Below are 21,837 nucleotides of genomic sequence, written 5' to 3' on the forward strand. Positions count from 1 at the left end.
TTGGAGTATACACAATACTAGTACTGTATTTTATAATCTAAAAGAAATTGCAATTGACCTTTTCATGTTATTTCGGACAACTCCTTCGGATGCAGTGGACAACCACAAGAAACCATACACAGTGAAAACTATATTTTTTACACCCTCCCAATATAAATTTTCATTTAATTGAACACATTGGTGGAAATTTTTATGAAGATGATGTAATTTATTTGGGAGACGTGAAACTAAGAGTAAAGATGGAGGTGAGAGTAACGTAGCGAGTTTAGTTTCTCAGTTGAGTGTGATGGAGGCCAGGCTGTGAACATCACAATTATCCCCTGTGATTACTGGCGGCTCTTGGCTGCTCCCATACTGGCGTGACGCCCTCCCTGGTGCCCCCCGCCACACCCTTGTCCCCCCCCGACACCACACCAACACTCACCAGTGTGCTGAGGACACCAGTGTAGGGGTGGAGGAGCACCTCGGCCCACACTACCAACAACCGCTCCGGGATACTTCATTATTGTGGCTCTGGTCTCTGGTGAGTGGCTCCTGGCGCCCTCCACGCTCTCCTCCTCACCACACTAGGCTTAGGCATTTGCCTGGACCTGCCACTAGGCCTCTGTGCTGTGGTACAGCTGGCACTAAGTCTTGGTGCTGTGGTGGAGCTGGCAGTAGGCCCAAGTGCTGTGGTGGAGCTGGCAGTAGGCCTAGGTGCTGTGGTACAGCTGGCACTAAGTCTTGGTGCTGTGGTGGAGCTGGCAGTAGGCCCAAGTGCTGTGGTGGAGCTGGCAGTAGGCCTAAGTGCTGTGGTGGAGCTGGGATTAGGCCCAAGTGCTGTGGTGGAGCTGGCAGTAGGCCCAAGTGCTGTGGTGGAGCTGGCAGTAGGCCTAGGTGCTGTGGTGGAGCTGGCATTAGGCCCAAGTGCTGTGGTGGAGCTGGCACTAAGCCTTGGTAATGTGGTGGAGCTGGCACTAGACCTAGGTGTTGTGCTGGAGTTGGCACTAGGCCTAGAAGCTTTAGTGGAACTGGCACAAAGCCTAGGTGCTGTGGTGAAGCTGGCACTAGACCTAAGTGCTGCGGTGGAGCTAGCAATAAGCCTAGGTGCTGTGGTGGAAATATCGGTAGCACTAGGCATTGTGGTGTTAACAGTACTTGGTACTGTAGTGAAGGTGGTACTAGCCCATACCTTAAGGTGCTTCCGGGACTTAGCGTCTCCCCGGCCCGGTCGTCGACCATGGAACAAGCTGCTAAACATTGGAGTCGGTGATGCCTGTGTTTGTGGTCAGGAGTCAGATGTGTGGGCACCAAACATTGTGTCACCATAAGAATGTTGTGCATTAGTATTGAAAAAAAGGTGTGTGTAATATTTACCATTATATATATGGTTATACTGTCCTAGTGAAATCCCTTACAAAATTGGTGCTTTTGTTCATTTGTCTTGCTTGTTCATTGCCATCCTAACTTCAGTTTCATTGCTAGGAAGAGTACTACTTGATCCAGCAGGCTAGGACACCAGTGTGTTCAAGTCATGTTCCATGCGTTGTGGGGGCACAACTTCCTCTGTGCAGGCGATGAGTCACAATAACATGGCTGAAGTATGTTACCAGACCACACACTAGAAGGTGAAGGGACGACGACGTTTTGGTCCTCTTATTCCTATTACTATCTCCTCATTCGGTGGTTATAATAGGAGCTGCCTCGTATGGGCCAATAGGCCCTCTGCAGTTCTTATTATTACTACTATCCCCTACACCTTACTTTGCTCCTTAGCTCTCTCTTGCCTATTTATTGCCTGTCTCTACTTCATCACAATCGACTTGAGAATGGTCCAGGACGGACCGAAACGTCGTCGTCCCTTCACCTTCTAGTGTGTGGTCTGGTCAACAACTTCCTCTGTCCTATGGCTTTGCTATGTATTGATTTGCTGTTACAGTGCACGAGTGTACTATTTTGATATGCCATGCTGAGTTAAGCTGTGAAGAGTTTAAGATATTGAGTTGAGAGCTGAGCCAAAGTGTGAATGGCATTGTATAACTGGCTAACAAAATCCTTATAATTTAGTTGCAGATGAGCAATAGTTGTAAATTTCTTTATCTGCAATCTGTCCTCAAAATTAATGTCTAAAATCAATTCCACATAATAGTTCTCATTATGAATGAAATAAGTATAATTCACATATGATGTTCACTAAAATGGCTTTCCTCACTTCTAGTGGATCTGTAACATTATGGGTTACTAGTGTAGTGAAAGTTTGGGACAATAAACACACAATATGGTAATTAGATGTGTATTTGTTGTAAATGGTTGTAGCGATGGTTGTTGTATGATACGCAACAGCCTGGTTGACCAGTCCAGCAACCAGGAGTCCTGTTTGAGGACCGGGCCGTGGGAACGTTGTGCCTCAAAATCATCTCGAGATTCCAGATTCCGATAGTGTTGTAACTACGAGAGCCCTAAGGCTCAGCTGTTGAGTGCCAGTGACAGTAAGAGTCGAGTCACAGTTGGTGGGATTGAGGCTGGTAAGAGGTGCTGTTTCTGCCGACTACTGTATTATGAGAATACCACTTGATCAGAGGTGTTGCTTCTAGCTGAGCTCTGTTGAGACTGCGTTGATGCTGTGGTCAAACGACCTTATATCCCCTTTCAACCTGACTTGGTTTAGAGCAGGGATGCTCATTAAATGGATGATGGGAACTGTCATTTGTAGAACATGGAATTCCTGGAAAATATGTGCAGATGACATGTGCAGTTCGTGAAATTCCTGAAATGTTTAGACAGCTGCTACTTTTTTTCAAATGTAGTTGTTACAGTTCAAAGTGCACTCTGAAAATGGTTCACTTCTCTGAACTCATATTTTTGGGTTAATGAGTTGAAATACAGTTTCAAACTAGGCTCACCACCAGTAGCCCACCAGTGGCCCACCAGTATTGTAGAGCATGAAACCTCAATTTGTCTCATTTTCATGGAAATTTAAAAAATCAATTGTAAATATATTGAAAATATCATATAAAGACTTTTTGTTATGACATTTGTTACTTGCTTATCCCAGGATGGACAGATATGGTTGGCACATTTCCTTTCACCTAAAGTGTCTGTTCACGTAGCAGTAATAATAATTCATTTTGTCGGGGGACAGGAAGCCAGGGTGTATTCATACACTTTTTGGCTTTTATCGAGGTTTCCCCCCCCAAGGCCGAATTACTAACCCTGCCCAGGATGCAATCCCATAACAAGCTGACAAACTCCTGAGTACTTACTCTCTGCTAGGTGAACAGAGGCATTAGGTGAAAGGGAAAAATGCCCAACCATTTCTGTCCCGCCCTGGATTCAAACCCAAAGTTCTCAATTGTTCATTGAGAACGAACTGTGCTACCGGGACCCTTTACAGTAGTAGGTACTCAGGAGTTACTTGTTGTGGGGTTGCATCCTGGGCGGGGTCAGTAATTCGGCCTTGGGGGGAACCTCGATATCAGCTTAACATGTATGAATACACTGGCTTCCTGGCCCCCAACACAATGAATTACCGGTAATTATAATTATTGTAGTGTGAGGTTGATGGAGTCATACACCTGGCAGTGAGTGTGTGGGAGGACTGCAGCTCCCATGGAAGAGCCGCCACTGCTCACCATCTCCGGAGCTTAGGAATTTAAATTAAATATTAGTGATCAGTAAAGATTGATGAGTTTAGTGTATCTTCCCATTTTTAATTGGTACTGTATTTCCAAAACTATACAGTATAAATTACAGTTGCTCTGAGGTCAGATATAATACAAATATTTTTTGTTTTGTTTTTGTTAACATGTTCCAGAAGTGTCAGTTTGTTACTTGTGATCATCGTGATAGTCATGGCGTTAGTTTAAAGCAGTTGTGAGAGAATTGAATATGCTGTAATTATGATGTGGATATTGTATATTTTATTTTTACTTCCTATTCATTTGGAATTTTGTCCTCTTTCTAAATACAGTATAGTTCTGTTCTTTATAATTAGATTTTTGTATGTAAATCTAGGCATACAAGTAAGATTGTAATGTTTATTGTATTACAGGTTTCACTCGAAAGATGCGAGCAAGATTACAGCCGCAGTAGTGCCACATGTAATGCTCTCACCGAGGCAGGGTAAGCATGTTAACTAAATGTTCAGTTACATTACACATTACTTTGAAAAGGCTTTTGTATTTCAAGTGTAGTTGTCAGATAAGGGATAAGATACTGATGTGGATGATTTGGTGGTTCACTGTGAAGCCTTTTCTTGTGATCCAGATCTGACAACTTTAAATTGTAAGCTTTTGCCTAAATGTAAATGAACGTATCTTTGTTGACTCGCCTAATCTTTCAGTTATGATGCTTATTAGTCCAAGAAAAATGTACAAATCAAATTGCTTGTATTTCAGCTTGAGCTCCTCATTTTGTACATTTTAGTCGGTAGCATACACATAAATACATTAAGTGTGAGGATGTTCAGCACATCGAAGGAATAGAGAGTAGACAGTACCACACTGTACAAATGTACAGGTGTTATTTTGAATACTTTAAAATCCCTTTCATGATGGAGCCCCAGTGGCTCCCAGAGAATAACTTGGGAGGGACAGTAGAGCGATGGTCTCGCTTCATGCAGGTACGTGTTCAATTCCTGACCGACCAAGTGGTCGGGCGTTCGGGAATTTTGCTGTCCCATCCCAAATCCTTATCTTGATCCCTTCTAAGTGCTGTAGTTCGTAATAGGATTAGCACTTTCCCTCCTGATAATTCCCTTTCCATTGGGAGATTTATTCTGCTTATTATTTCTGCTTCTTGATTTGGATTATGCCACCCACACATTGTATGCTAGCTTTCCATTTTGCTTGGACCCCGGCCATGGTTGCCTCCTGGTGTGTGTTAACTTGTGTTTCCTTATACCCCATACATGTGCCGAAGGCTGCTACTTCTATAAAAGCATTTCCTTCTAGTTACCATATTTCTGGGAACTTCATGTGATTAAAAGGGGAAAAGGTATTTACAGTTTGTTTGCACATGTTAATTAAAGACCTGCCTTGTTTGCTGACCCTCTTCCTGTGTGTTTCAGGTGCTTTGTACTATAGCCAAAGGGGCACTTTGGTCATATAACAGATATTTTGTGATCCATTGAATTTGGTATTTGCTTTGCCAAGGTGCTTTCCCTACATGCCTTCCTGTCTGGGTGACAGTTTGGGTGGCCGAAGTCCCTTTGTCTTTGTGAGGTTTATTTTCTTGTATGTGTTTTCTGCCAGGTTGTTATGGCTTACCCATCTGATTCTGTACCAGACTCCATCATGCTTGGCTAAGAATGACACTAAAGACCTGAGACTAAGTGCCTTCTAAAAAAAAAATCCTTTTGGTCATTGATGGTTGGTTTATCTGGCTACGGGTGTATCATACTCTCGGTTCTGTGGCCACTGTGCAGTTTTATTTGCAATCTACTCATGCTGGTGGAGTCAAGGTCTTGTTTGCTAACCCTGAATCTAATATTTCTTGTTCCATTTTATTTTACTAATATTTTATGTCCAAAGCTAATATCTGGCTTGAGGCATCTGTCAGCCCAGAAGTGTTGGCTTCTTGTTACTTATTGACCATTTGGCATACATTTGATGTCCTGCCTTGTGCCCTCCTCTCTGGCAATTCTTTTCTCTCTTATTAATCCTTTTTTGTTTGCCAGAAATGCTGGTCGCTGCTACTGAGGCTCAAGGAGCTACTTAGAGGTCCCTCATAGAAATCAAATGTTGAATATGATGAAATACTCTTTTCTAATAGGCCCCCAGTACTCCCAGTCAATGCATTGTTCACTTCTTCCACATGGGAATGGGTGGCTCCAGAGTGAGGAGGCAGGCTGACTTAGAACTCTGAGTCATCTGGGTTGCTATTTGGTGATAGTTGGTTGCATCGCAGAGTACTTACCCCATGGCAATGAGCAATTTGCATTGTTTACCCCAGAATGCCTAATTTCCTTCAAGCAATACCATGCTTTGTTTGTTTTGTGCCTTTGATTTCTGTATACATCTCTTAGTTTTGGGTCAGTCTCTAATCCCCAAGCTCACATTGTTTCAAAGAGGAAGGCAGATTGTAGTAGGTTCTCAATGGCCTGACGTTATTAGGTAAGGTTTGTCTACACCACCACATGCTCGGTGTGTTTCTGGGGGGTCTTGGTATATGGCCCATGACTATCCAGTTTTCATTTTCAATTGTTTCCACTATTTGCCTCATTTAATTATATTTTGGAAATGCAGTACAGTATGTTGTTATTTTGGTTTTTATTATATGCAGTACAGCATCAGTTCTACAAAGATGTCTTGCATATATATATATATATTTTGAGAGAGGTTGAAATTACTATGTAAAAGGGAATATGTGTGTGTGTTTTTTTTTTTTTTTTTTAAATAATACTTCCCATTTAGCCCATGGTTCAGGAAATTGGTTGACGTAGTTTTGATGATATTTTTATTGTCTTGTGAATATTGTCATTATGTTTATTATCTTCCAGAAAATATTATGCTCTTTCAATGGACAGAATTGTATTTATAAACCTCAGTTACTGTACTAATTAAAGTGAATCTTTCAGGATTATGTTTTGTGCAGCCTCATGGCAGTAGCTGGGACCATGGGGAGTATGGAGGCAGCCATGTGTGTGCTGAGCAGTGAGGGATTATGACCTTGGATCCCTCCCATGTCACAGCCACTGAGCACAGCACAGGACAACATAGAGGCGAGGGCTTCTCTGTCCTTGTGCGTGGGCTCTCCAAGCGGGTGCTATGGAGGTGGCCCACGTGCTTCAGCTGTTGGTGCTTGTCCTTCCCCGAACTCGAGATAGATACAGAAACCATGCTAGTGTGAAGTGATCATCTTGAGCCATGTGAAAATGGTAGAACCTCAGCAGAAAAGGGCAAAGTTGCCCCCCTCTGGGGATGACAGTGGGGGGCAGCTGCTGCCGAGGAGGGATCTGGAGATCATTCATGCCCAGTTGATCCGCAAATGTCTTTGTTCCCTGCAGCTGCCCGACATCCTCCATACATTAGCTGTTTGCAACGACTGTTTTTCTTCTCATCCAGTAGCCCATATGCTGCGGCTGAGAGACGAGACACTGCTTTACATCAGCATGCTTACTTTGTTTTTTGAAGTCTCCTTACGACAGCAGAGTCGAGGCGTGCTGTGTTCTCGCATAAGTGAGGTGGTAGCTGCAGGAGCAGATAATGAAGGTGCAGTTCTGGATATTCTTTTTGGTTTTGTGGCCTCTGAGGATAAGTATGTGAGTTACTCGGCCTCACGTGCACTGTCCTCGTTACTACTTATGTTACGTGGTCGTGCTAGTGAGCTAGTGTTAGAAAAGCTTGTTGAGAATTTGGCTACTTCAGTTAACCTAATAGAGGTTGGACATTCAATTGAAGTTGTAAGGAGAGTTATAGAATGGAAGGACCTGGATGAACATCCTTTAGAAGGAACTGAATCAGAGTCAGGTCAGCCCCCTGAATGTGCAAAGATTACTTTGACCCCAGCAGATACTCAAGGGGCAAATGAAGTAAAATACGTAGCAACCAAGAAGCTTGACCGCAAGTGGTTTCTTCTGGTGGCAAGATTAACACAATTAGTGAATGAGTTTACAATGGAAAGAGAACATGTTATTGTGTCATTTTTAACACTATGGGAGTCTTTAATATCAGTGAAAGCTAATTTGTCAGTGACCGATACAAAGGAATTTTACTCAGGATTAGAACGTCTTATGACTCCGTTAACACGACATACACATACTGTGGTGTGGCGTAAAGTGCTTGATCTTTATAATGAGGTCTTGTGTTATGGGAGTACGCTGGCTCTCCAGGACGTATTAGCAGAGGAGCCCTGTAACTTGGCTCACCTCCTTATTCGTGCTGTTAAGGATCGTAGATTCCTGGAGTGTGTGCCTTGTGGAGGGTCAGCGGGAAACAGATCACAGCCAAATCAAAGCTCTGCAATGGACACCAGTGCTGGACCCAGCTCAGGAACAGCAAGTGGCATGGACCAGGGTGACCGAACAATACTACACAAAGTGGTATTAGTTGTGCTGAAAGCTATAGCCGTCACAGTGAAAGAAACTCGGTGCGATTCTTCTTCTGAGAATTCCTCACGATCTGGTGGCTCTGGATCAGAGGATGTAGATATGGCCATAATTGAACGTAGTTTAAGAGAAGTTGTTCGCAAAGTGGATGATTTTGTGAAATCCAAATTGCCATTCCACCCTGAGGCTCCAATGGCAGAGTGGATGGTGCGTCTATTTGCTGATCAAGATGACTGGCTGGTCGAGTCCATGGTGTGTGGCCTCGACATTTTCACTGGTCTCGGCATACGAATCAGGTACTGTAATATTAGAGTAGTCTGCTTTAAATCTCAATAATTTAAAGATTATTATTATTATTGCATTGATGCAATAATAATACTTATACGTGTGGGAGTACTGGCGTTTCTTCAAAATTTACCAGCTCACTTTGAAATGTTACATTATGGAGGTGTTGCTATGGATTCAGTTTTTGTACAAATCAGGCAGGGGTTATTCTTGTGAAAACACACTTCAGGTTTTGCCGTAGCACTGAATACTTGTAATCCAGTCATTTGTACCTGTTATTAAGTCTCTCTAATTGAGGTATCTTATGGTTTTTGTGATGTTTTTGTTTTTCTCGATAGGTTTCCTTTCGGTATCATCGATGCCTCGTCATTTTGACTTGTTACATAAAATGCTTCAATTTGACAAGACTGGGTGCTACAGAAACGAAACTGAACAATGTAGTCCAGTAACAGTTATTTTACACATTTCTAAATATAGTAATAATAATAATTCATTGTGTTGGGTAAACAGGCAGTCAGGGTTTATATATATGTTAAGCTTATATTGAGGTTCCCCCTTCCCCCAAGGTCAAACTGCTGACCCTCTCCAGGATGTAACATCACACCAAGCTAACTAATTCCTGGGTACCTATTTACTGCTAGGTGAATAGGGGCATTACGTCGTAGGAAACACACCCAACCAATTTTGTTCTACCCGGGATTCAAACCTGAAATTCCCGATTGTGAGTTGAGAACGAACCCGACTGTACTACCGGGACTCTAAGTTTATGATTTGTGTGATTCTTGAGAACGCTTTATTTTATAGATTTGAAACATATTACCAGAATACTGTACATTACTTGACTTGTATGCAATCATAAAGCTAAGGCTCCTCTTGGCATTTAGTAGGTCTAGTGTAGCTCAATGGCAACTTAATTTTGTTAATTTGAAGAATTCAACATTGTGATGACAAACTAAATAAATTTAAAAAGCTTACTTTCATTATTGAGTACAGTACAAGACTTCGTACAGTGGCAACTTTTGTTTTCATATTTTTGTCAGTTCTAACGTACACGGAAAATGTATTAATCCTTAAACTGCTTCGGTTGCTCTCAAAACATGGACCAATTGTGCTCATGTCACCTGTGGGAGCTTTAATTAATATGCTTTGCAATATTACAAATTTCATTTGTCATATTAGAAAATTTGTGAAAGCTTTAGCTGCCATCCTGCACATTATTACAATACTATGGGCCATGTCAGGTGCATCTGCATCCATTTACTGACATCTATGGTAGGAACCCTTTTTTGCCATTGCAACATTTTAAGGCCTTTTATGGACTAGGAAGATATATATGATACTGAGAGATCTATTACAAATAGTTTACTTGAAAATTCTCAGAATTTAACATTTGAATATTTCTTTACTTCGAATGATTAGAATTTTTCCCCCCGACATCAGAAAGAAATGTTTTATGATATAGAAAGTAAAAGAATCCTCACCAACCTCTCACCCTGATCCACATTGTCTTCACTCCACCCACATTGTCCTCCCTCCACCCACATTATCCTCCCTCCACCCACATTGAGGATTTCTGAAGTTTTTGTTACAATACTGATTAGGGTATTTTTGAGGTTACACTATAATACTATATTTTTATGTGGAGAGAAGTCTAACTGTATTGATAGCACAATTGCATTACACGAGACAAATCATAGATTTAAATCATAAGCATGGTGAGAGCAATTGGGCATTGTTTTTTCATTTACCCCATGCACCCAGTAGTAACTGGGATCCTGATGTAAATTGATTGCAAATGTTATTTTGGGTAAAACATGTAGAATGAGACTCTTAATATTGTCTGTGGTGGTGAGAATTGTTGGCCTACAAACAAGATTCAATGATTTAAGTTTCTGCTCCTGCACTCTCCAGTGTTGTAAAAACAAACACTGCTTGCTTAGTTGGTAAACATACAGGGTTCTGACTGAAAGTACAGTATTGGTCATAGAAGGAATATTGTACTCAGAATAATGCTTAGAATACTGTAATACTTTGGTGGATGTGTGAGATTGTGTGATGGATGACTGATGATCTAGTCAGTAATCATGACTGTATTATGAGCTGCAGCTCTCATTTCTATCTTATTTATCATAATTCTGTTTTCAGAATGTTAATGACAATTTAAAGTTGTGTATTGAGATGATGACAAGATAGTTAAAGATGCAGATAATAAATTAAAACTCTTGAGTTTTTATAGAGTATATATACTTGGAGGAAATAAATGTATGGTGGAAGAACAAGAGTACATGGGTTAGAAGGCATCTCGGGCAATGACCAGAGTTAACATTTAAAAACATTATAATAGTGTACATAAATTCTCATTGCAGGCAGCAACCAGAACTTCATGCCTGCGTCAACCCTCACACCACCTTCCTCGTGTTCCTCGAGACCATCTACCTGGAACATGATGTGCTACTTGACCTCTTAGTGTCAAATGAGACATCCTTCCTCCTTTACCTGCTTCGCTACCTCAAATTTATTCGTCGCAGCTGGCACGAATTTGCGTCTCACTGTGGCCGTCGACTGGAGGAGGTCATGACCGTCCTGATTCGTCTCCGCTTTGCCATTGACCGTCTGGTATCCAAAAATCTCTTTCCGTACAATATAAGTCCTGTTCTTAAGTTGCTACAAAAATGTGAGGAACTGTACGAGGTTGGAGACCATTAGTCTGGTCGAGGTTGAGGTGGAGTACTTGTTATGTATTAATGTCAGGAATTGCTGTAATTGGTTTATGAGAAAGTATATATTTAGAATTGCTATTGGGACATTTTCTTGCCCCACATTACCCCCTGCCATATTTTCAGTCCCAGTAATGCAGAGGCTGGTATTGAGTACAGTATATCGTCGACACGTTATTACTGGGTATGTTACACCATTTGTTGTTGTTATAACTTACCATAGTGTACCTGGAGGTCAGTAACACTATTCCCTACACATATTTACTCGTGCACTCTTCAAGTTCTACTCTTAATTCTCATTCACAAACTTTTTTCTCTTCAACTTACTAGTATGTAGACTAAATTATAATTTTTTATATTTTTATTTAAAAAAATTGTCTTCCATATGTCCTCAGACTTGATGTGTGTCCTTAGACCTGTTTCCACTCATGTTACCTATTGTAAAAGCTTAAACAAAAAAATTCTGAACATTGCCAGGTAAATGAAAGACATAAGGCCAAGAGCTTCAGGTACAGCAGAGTGGGACAATTATCAGTGAGAATAGTGTTAAAATATGTGAAGGCATGAAGCCTTCAAAACCTGCAATGAACATCTGGCTTTAATTCACAGGCATGGTAGAGACTGTTGGTCATGTTTTCTTTCACATGCTGCCACTGTTTACCTGGGAGTTAGACAGTTGTTGTGGCTTGCGTCCTAAAGGAGGTCGGTAGCTGGCCTAGGTAGACTTCAATACGCCTAAGAATAGGCTTCCTGTTCCCGACAGTGAAAAACCAATATTTCCATAAGGATTACAAGATATATAAAACTAAATTTGGGTGATGGTCCGAGTTCATAGTTTCAAAAGTATTTATATACTCTTTAAGATTGGAGAAAAGTGTTGGAAGTAGCCTGGAGGTCATGCAGTTAGTTTAAGAAAAGTGAGAAAGGTGTGATTGATTGTTTTGTTTGTGACTGTTAGCACTGACATCTTGGGTTGTGTTAAGTTATCTCTGCTAAAGAGCCAACTTTTCTTTGTTATATTTCAGTATTTTTTCCTCTTGTTGCTTTTTTTTGAGACGGGATTTTTAGCCTTGCTGCCTCACCCATTCTTGGGAGCTTCCCTTGACTGCGTGGTCACTACAGAAGTTTCACCTGAAATCTCAATCACCACGCAAATCCTTCACTCTTCTAAGCTTTCTAATACCCTCACCCACTCTCATATATTGCTCCAGTATTGCCTTTCAACACACTTGTCATTTACTACCTACCATTTGAACCCCCCTTATTTTACCCTTGTACACTACTTGGTAAAAAAATTTGATGCATTGTATTAGCATATTAATACCACCTACATGTACTGTGCTACACCCACTACACCACTCCACATATCATTCACATGCCCCCTTTCACTCATGATAAACCCCTCATATGCTTATTCATTATTATGTCTTATCTCATATACTTACATCATCTCATTTTCAAAACAAAATAAATAAAAAAATCACTGCTGGTACCCTTGGGCACTCCACCCCATTCCATGCCCATTTATCACTTCTGTTTGCCAGGACTTTGATTAGTATACTAACTCGGTCCTTTCGTAACTCTCATACTAACATATCTTTATTAATTTAAACAGTTCACTGTTCTTCCACCCATTACTCTTTGATTTCACCTCTCATACTTGTCTATGTATCTAACACTGTTTATAAGTATTCCAATACTAATACTTATCTTTTTTTCCCATTTTATGCTATAGTTCAAATAACTCGGTCTTGTCACTACACGGATTTACAAAATCTACATCATTCCATTCTCTTAAACACTATAATCTCTGTATATTGGCCTTCAACTTTCTTCTTTTGCACACGTATCACACTCATTCACAATTTTTTTCAATTTTTTTTTTATGAACACTGCATCATCTACTTACAAACATTTCATTAACAACAAATTATCCCCATCACCATCCACTTCCTCTCCTCCTGGTATTTTTTCTTTAACCACCCCAACTAGTCTCATTCTTTCCTACCTACCATATATTAAGAGCCAGGGAAACATTACATAACCGTGCTGTTCATATAAAAGGATTTTACTGCTCTGAATAATCCCTCACACTCCTTAGATTAAAAATTCCCACAATGCTTCACAAAATCAATTCAACGAGTAAAAAATATTTGGAATTTGTGATGAATGTTGTAGGTCTTGGTGAGGAGTAGTAATGAGTGGAAGATGGTGGTGGTGCCACTTTTGAATGTAACCTTTATTATTATAGTGAATCTTAGTACCTGCAAGGCAAGAGTTGCAAGGCAAAGGTGTGATGTGGCGTCCTTTCCTCTCCTATATTTGCTATTAATAAATTATTTTCAACAGTCTTTAAAAAAAACATTTACTACTTGCTAGATTTGGAACTTTCAAGTATCAAAGGTGGCACATTGTATTAATCCTGTGATATAATAGAGAAAAATGCCCTTATACTGCCGTGGGTTTTGATAACTGTCGGGCTCTCTGTACATTCATACATATTTCATTTCATATTGTAGGATATTCTTTACAAATTTGTGTTTCAAAGCAAGGAAATGGCACCTCTTTCATGGAGTGTTTCATAGGTAAATCAAGAGACAAAATTTGGGAAATGTTTTGGATGTTGCTGGTGAACCTTTTACTTTGAAGGTGAACATGTGGCCAGTTTCTGAATTTTTTGGTTAAAATCTTCATTCATAACTCATTCTCTCTGTGAAAAAATGTTGTTAAATAGAAAATAGATGTGTGTCATGACAAATGAAGGTTGGGGTGAACAAATATACCGGGGTTTGCCAAAATAAGTGTGCAGATTTAACTTTAAACAATAGAGAATAGAGTTTGTTGGTGCAGTATGATCTTTGTTTACTCATTCTCAAACTGTTTGTCATTAACATTTTCATGCTCCTGAAATCTGCTTCTGGATGCTGCACTGAGAAGGACCAACATTAATATCTAGTCCATGAAGATATACACTTTGGTTTGCAGTCACTTGCTTGTGAAATAAAGCTTGACAATAAGAGTAATGATATATTGTCTGTTTATTTTACTGCGTTCCTTAATCTACAGTCTTGAAAAAGGAATATAAATTACGTCTGTTGAAAATATATCTAGTGTCTGTAGTGTACTTTTGGCAGACCCTTTATAAATGTCCCCAAGTTTATTTTATTGGTCACTTGCTGAAGATTGAGGACAAACTTAAAACATCAAATTCCATATTTTCCATTGATGCCTTTTTTTTTTCTTTGTAATCAAAGTATATTATTAACTAGTTTTATTAAGAATTTTAATTAGAAGGCCTGACTTGTAGATAAATTTAGGTACTGTATTGTAGCATTTCAAAAGTGTAAACTTGGAGACAAGTTGTCTCCTTCACAATGGAGAGTCACAAACTTGTGTATGTAGTAAATGTGTTTATAATTAACCCAGTTATAGTGCTGAACTACATGCCATATCTTAGCTTGGAGCTACCCATCATACAACTAATAATCATCTTATCTGCAGGACAGTTAAAGATCAATTGGGGCTCCTCATAATTCTTAACTATTAATTTGTATAAACTATAATTATTGTGTGTGGCCTTGTAATCTACAAAAACTAGCTGCAATATGTATGACACTTAGGGTAAAGCAGCTGGTCTCCTGCCACTTGAGCTACTTCTTGGTATGGAAGTTGAATCACAATGTCTTTGAAAAGGCTTGGAATTGAAAATTAAATTTATTTATATAGTATAACAACGTTCTATTGTGTACATACTGAAAATTACTAAGATTTTACCCAAAATATGAGATGAGTCAAGTAGGTATATCCACCCAATTATAAAGAATTTTCACTAATATAAGCATGTACAGTATATTTATAATTTGTATGCCTATCCTCTCCATTCAACATTACAAGAATAATATATTTAATACTCATAGGCCCAAAATCCAAATGGCCGAAACCTGGCTCTGCTCCCACCCAAAAATTGGCTTCCATTGCGAGAACCACTATCATTAAGACTTGATACTGAATTACTGTAGAAGGTAACATGGTGTGTCAGTATGTTTTAGTGCTTTCAATATACAGTATTTGGGGCTGCTTGGTTTTGGTCGGCTTCACCATGGCCAAGAACCAGCATTGGCCACCTCAGTGTTGGGTGACCTATTCCTTGGGAACTGCTGAGTATTAAAAACTGCTATTAGTATGCACGGTGTGCGCCAATGTCTTTATTGATTTTGATTGATTTGGGAGTTCTTGGTTTTAGCCTGAAAATCAACATCTGTACGAACAAAAATATTTTGCTAGAAACTCGCACAGAAAACAGGATCAATATTTCAATTGTTTTCATACTGTATTTCTTTTTAGATATTTTCAATATTTTAACATCTAATTATAATGTTTATAAAGACTTGCTATAATTGTACAGTATAGGTTTAGTATGTGGTATTGTAGGCCAATAGTTTCTCTCTTCTCTCCCTCGCAAATGGTCGCTGAATAGGTCCGGCTCATTACCAGCAACTTTACCCTAATTTAAATCATTGCCAAGTACAAATGCTGTACAAGGTTAGTCAAATACCCCATGTGTATTTTATATTGAATTCTTATATATAAAAACAAGGGTGACATGACCAGTACTTGTGCTAGCATGTTTTCTTTTTATTCATAATTATATGTATATTATATATAAAAACCTGGTAACTTTTTATATTGTGCTATGTACCTAGAGATACCCGAGTGTATCAGAAGATATCTTTATTTTTGTTTTTCATAACTGTGCCCATGCAATGTGTAAATATCCTCATATTATCCTGAATTCATCAACACTCGTGTTTGGTGCAGAGTTTAGAACTATTTTAACACATTGCAAAGTAATAGGATGAGCGTGGCTGCACCAACACTTGTATATAATTCATGCCTTGATATATACATGCATTAATGTCAGGGATGCGCACAGTTGTCTTCACTGTGTACAATACACCAGGAACTTTTACCATAAAGCCAATAATTTTTTATATATATATATTTTGCAGGAATGGGTCATTATTGGATTCCAAGTTAGTATGTGTATGTCTTAGAACAATACCATTTAATATCTAAATTGTCATTATAACAAGCCTAATACAGTACTGTAGTTGAAAGTTGCAAATTTATCAGTGTTTCAATGGGTTGAATTGATGTCTATCTCAGCTCAGAATCTGACTTAAAGCTTTGTTTAAAAATTGTAATGGATTTTTATTGAATAATGTGTATTAACTATTTATTTTCAGCATTCTAGAGAGATTGTAAATTCATAAGATTGGTGTGTGCACAGACAGCCAGCCAGCAAGACGTAGCGATTATGGCCACCAGTAGTTTTCTCTACTAGTACAGATTACAGTACTTATGTACTCCTCTCTCTCCCCCCCTTTCTCCACCACCACCACATTACAAAAGATAACTAGAACAAGCACCACCTCCAACACACCTGCCAATACCACCACCCACAGCCAGCCACTACCCCGATGAAACCACCACTCCAACAGCAAAACTATAACTGTTGGTGCAAAACCCACAACCTTGTGTACAATTCCCGCATCCTGCACTTACCTGTGCTACATTGAATGTTTGTTGTTCTCTTTTAGTGATGCTCTGACAGAACTATGAAAATGTTTTTGTAGGAAAAAATTGTTTTTCTATTTAATTCTCTGATAGAAATAGCTCTCATAAATGATTGTGATGGGTTTTCATAGTACAATACAGTTAATAACTCTATTCACACCTTTTGTACCTGTAAGTACTGTACAGATTATTTGTCTTTGTTTTTTTTTTGTTTTGTTTTTTTTATATAAATATTAATAACATGTTGAGTATGCCTGACTTAAGAGGTCTAGCTTTTACATGTTGAGTAACCATGAAATTCATGACCATATCACACATTCGAAAGTGAAAAAACATCGATAATGGTTCAGGATGGACCGATATGCCGTCGCTTCTTCATTTTCTGATGTGGTTTGGTCATTGTGTCTTCAGCGACATTGTGACTCATCATCTGCATATGCAACCATGAAATTATTGGTGAAATAATTTACCAGTCTTTCAACCCCTGACGATGCTTCAGGTAAGGTGTTGTGTGATACTTCAACAAACTGTAAACTTAAAGAGGAAATATGATTTGATGCCCATTGTGATAAAACTAGAACTTATTTGTATGGTAGTGTCATCCGTATGAGTGTAATTATTACAGAGTAAAAACATCAAAGACAGCTAATGGAGATATACAAATAAAAGAACTTTCAGTTCTTTTTCTAAGAATAAATTTTTTATTTTTAAGGTGGGTGAGGGAGGTAATAAATAAGCTTGAAGTGAAGAGAAGACAAAGCAGTAAGACAATAGTACAAGCAGGCAAAATGAAACTAAAATGCCAGTGGTAGCTAGAGTTGATGCTCATTAAACAAGCCAAGAAATTCCAAGAGGAAATTATTGTTGCCGAGACATGGTTGTAGTGTCGAGGCAGGTGGTGGTGGTGGAACTTTGAGCCACCGATGTATTACATGCTGGTTTTACGCTACATTAAATGTTTCAACTCAAAAGTGCCATAAATCTGACATTTTTGGTCGGCATATTTTCCTAATATTATAAAGTACAGTGGTACCTTGGTGTATGACTGCCCTAGAGTACGATTTTTTTGGTATACAACATCAAATTCGTTGTAAAATTTGAATTGGTGTACAACGTTTTTTGGGGGCAAGGCACGCTCGGTTGTTTACCAGTGTATCCCAGAGAGTGATGACCGCGACCGCTCTTGAATTCTTTGTAAAGAATTTCACTGTTTTAATGTTTTTTTGGTTTCTGAACATAACTGTTATTATTATATATCATGCCATGGGTCCCAAGAAAGTCTGTGGTAAAGTTCAACCTAAGAAAATAGTTGAGGATAGAGGAAAAACAGATCATTCATAGTGAATGAATGTGATGTCTCACTACAGACATATGTTAAAATGTAGGAAAAAACAAGTGTCTTTAGACAGATTCTTAGTAAGACAAGCAAGCAGTAAGTTACAACCAGGTCCTAGTGGTATTCCTGCAAAATGTAGGAGAGTGAGTACCACAGAAAAGTCATCACTGCTTGATGTTATAATGGATGGGGACACCCCTTCCTAACACTGATACCTCTCCTCTCCCCACCGCCTCACTGTCTAATACATGCCAACAAGAATCATCAATAAAGGTAAAATATACATACTGTACTGTAATACAAAATATTAGTGGTATTTGGTTCTAAAATGTATTTTTAAGTTAATATATTTGGGTGTGGAGAACATTAATTCAATTTATATTATTTCTTAAGGGAAAATTCGTTTTGGTTTATAATTTTTGGTGTACGACGTGTCTTGGAACGGATTAGAATCGTAAACGAAGGTACCACTGTATTTTGTTCTTTATTTTTAGTAGTCGATCCCTCTATTCTTTCTTTGCCCTTGTCACATTTTAATACAGGAGCGTTGAGCGAACTTGCATAGATTCAGACTCTCACTATGCTTGGACTCGGACTCAACATACAGTACACTACTTGTATATTGATTTTTTCTTTGCACTTCCATTCTCATAGAACGGTCTTGTCAGGTCCTTGATGGCAAACATTTCCTCAATATTTTGTTCCACAATATGCCTATCCCTCTTCCCCTTTGCATCTATTAATTGTATGTCACATCTTCCTGTTCCTTAATCTTTTCTTCTCTCTTAGCTATCCTTGTGCTGGATTCTGCTCCATCCAGTACTGTAGCTTGAGAAAAATGCATTCCCTGGTGGTCTCTGGATTATGCCTGAAATATCTGCTATAAACACACACTGGTAAACAGAAAGCCATCATATTATTTAAGGAATTGTATCTCTTGACAAAGATTTACATAATTGCAGGTAAATTAATTCTTGGTATAGTATAGTGTCTGTTTTGTTCTTCATCTTCATTATTCTATTGTTATTGGTTTTAGTTGTAAATAATCTTGGTTCCCACTTCTTAGTCATCAGCACAGGTGATTTCCTCCCTCACAACTTTGTTTTGCAACAATCCCATTTTGAATCTCACCCTTTGGATTTGCACAAGTAGTCTTGGTAATCTGACTTTCTTTATTTTTTTAAACTAGTGTACTCTATCCCTTTGTCACAGTAGTCTGTTGTTACAAGACCATTGTGATCAATAATGCCTTTGGTACTTAGCGTGGACACTACAAAGTCCTCATCCAACCTTTGTATCACACTTTGACCACTGGCCCTGTTAAGTGGCCTGTATGCTTATCATTACAATCTTTTACTGAAAGATTGGCATGCTTTCAGTAGTCTTTCTGTGCATGTCCACAATGTGCTGCCTCATATTGTGTCTTGCCCCCCATATAGACTTTAGATTGTTAAATCTTGGAAAAAAAACCCTTGCCTGTACAGTGACTGCTTATACTGTAACACCCACTGTCATGAACCACTTTTTCCCCTGAACATTTTCACTGCTATTTATACTGTACACTCATTTGTATGGATGGATTGAAATTCGCTGGAAATAGCTTTAATTATTTTTCCTGATAAAACCTTTGTGTACTTCCCTCTCGTTGAGATGAGTAGTTTTTCTGCTGTGTTGTATGCAGTTTTATATGTTCTACCATAGTTACATTTCATGTGCCAGTGGTTGTTTGTTACTGTAGTTGACTCTCACATTGTTATTATTACCCTGGTCTTTTATCCCTTCTTAGTCTGTGTGACGGAAATCAAACGTAGGTTGTACCTTATCTCTAGTAGATATGATATTAGTCTTGCTGACTCCCTAGCCATATTAGTGTTGCATAAAGTGATCTTGCTGCTAAAGTTGCTGTTAATACCTGTCCCATCTAAAAGCAAATAGTTGGTTAGCTACTACGAATAACAAATTACATAGTATCAGATGTGACCAATCCCCCATGGCTTTCCTTCTTCATGTATTGTCCAAATTAATTTATTGCGCAGGTGGAAAACATTCCTGGTTCGATTTCATACTGACCAAACAAAGTTAACAGGTTGGCATTTAATGTTACACAAACACAATATTTCGTAACATTATTTCAATAACTTGTTAATATTATTTGTCATTTTCTGCCAGAACGGATCAAGATACTACAGTACTGTATATTTATATTTAGACTATATCTTAATAACGTGTGCAGTACTGTGCAAATTTTCAGGAGTATAACTCTAAGTTTTAAAATTGCTAATTCTTTGTTATTGCAGTAATTGCCTGTGATTTTTCCCGCTGGTCATTATCTCATAATCCTCTATTAAGAATTTAACAAAAATATATATGGGTTCTACTTAGTGTTGTACAAGTCTATACAGTAAAATCATAATTCAACCTATGCTGAATAATAATATTGGTTTTGGTTCCTGACCCTGGCCCTAAATCCTAACCTAACCACTACCAACAATGATATTAATGGTTCCATCACCACCACTATTACTGTTATAGCCACATCATCATTACCGCCTCTTCTACCCTACAATCATTATGGCACCTGTAATCATTCTGCCCTCTGTACTCTCTAATTTTTTGTGCCGAGTCCCTTAAGGTGCTCTGCACACCAGCTCCAGGGTCCACTAAGTACACTGCTCACGTGCCAGGCTCTTGTCAGTTTTGAGCCCCCATCATGACAAGTAACTTTTAAAGAGGTCTTGCTGCATAGTACATGGACATGAACTGTGCAACAGAAAGCACAGTTCACTATGACACAAAAGAACATAATAAATTTCTCAACACTTTCAAATCTTAATTGGCAACACAAGAATAGCAAATTAATGCTGTGCAAATTACCAGCTACCCAACCACCACCAAGTGGCAGTTGGGTCACACTTCAAGCAAAGGGCTGCCAGCCACCTCATTTTGTACCTGGCATCCACCCAGCTCGCCAATGGCGCTCTGCAGAGATCCCCAGCCAAGACTGTGCTTGTACTGTACTCGGTTTGTTGATGTAAACAGAGCACAGCACCAAAACCCAAGGCAGAGAAAATACTGTACAGTAGTCTTAAACCAAGGTGAGGTGGAAAGAATACAGTATTATAATGAGAGGCCCACAGCTGATTGGGCAAGCTGCATGGCTAGTTAGGTTAGCTAACTCTCCGACACTTAATGTAACCGGGGGTGTTACAGTGTAGTGTAGTCGGGGGACACTAAAGCCCCGAAATTATCTCAAGATAACTTCAAGATAACCCGACTGCTACACATGGTCACGTGGTGGCTAGTTTGCTTGCAGAGCATAAATTGTTTATCCTTGTGTTGCTAGTTATTTTTTGAAGGTTATATTGAAAATTTTGTTAGAACATGTTCTTTTGTGAGCGGTATATCTCAGCGACGTGGTTGTGGTCTGCTCTCTGTTCTCTCCTTGCTCTTGGACTATGCAGCCAGGAATTTTTAAATTGACGTATTGTGGTGGAGCTCAATGATGATGTGGACTTTGCTTCTGAGCATTACCATGGATAGACTGGCTTTTGAAGCAACCAATGTGCTATTCAAAAAAGTTTTGTTTCAATAAAAGTTGAAAAATTTTGTCTTGATATATGACAGTCTGGGTGTGCATCTCTTGATTCAGCTACAATGCAAATATAATTTTTGTTCACAAAATTCCAGCTCTCCTATCACATGTTAGTTTTCCAAAGAATTCAAACAAATTCATATTATGTGCAGCAGTTAGTTTTTAGTGGGATTCCAATAATTGTTGAGGAGACACATCTTGTAATAGTAACACCGGTTCTTATCCTACCTCGTTACTCATTCTGGGAACCTTTATACTACAGCTGGGACCTATTGCTGGATCATACTGGTGATTGTCTTTATGG

General features: G+C 39.0%; 1 protein-coding gene across 3 annotated transcripts; it reads left to right on the top strand.

Annotated features, from left to right (window-relative positions):
* The first annotated feature begins 38 nt into the window (after positions 1-38).
* LOC123767721 (protein lines homolog) lies at positions 39-11,107 on the top strand. 3 transcript variants are annotated; one of them, XM_045757662.2, is made up of 4 exons: positions 39-523; positions 4,031-4,101; positions 6,557-8,322; positions 10,678-11,107. In XM_045757662.2, exons 3-4 carry the CDS (start codon positions 6,854-6,856, stop codon positions 11,015-11,017), a joined length of 1,809 nt encoding a protein of 602 aa, XP_045613618.1. In that variant the 5' UTR covers positions 39-523; positions 4,031-4,101; positions 6,557-6,853; the 3' UTR covers positions 11,018-11,107. The 3 variants fall into 3 exon arrangements, with proteins under 3 accessions (XP_045613618.1, XP_045613620.1, XP_045613619.1); XM_045757664.2 differs by having other exon boundaries at positions 39-245; XM_045757663.2 differs by lacking the exon at positions 39-523 and adding an exon at positions 736-1,339.
* The last annotated feature ends 10,730 nt before the right edge of the window (positions 11,108-21,837 follow it).

Source organism: Procambarus clarkii, chromosome 67, assembly GCF_040958095.1.
Source record: "Procambarus clarkii isolate CNS0578487 chromosome 67, FALCON_Pclarkii_2.0, whole genome shotgun sequence".
In the NCBI taxonomy this organism is placed as follows: domain Eukaryota; kingdom Metazoa; phylum Arthropoda; class Malacostraca; order Decapoda; family Cambaridae; genus Procambarus; species Procambarus clarkii.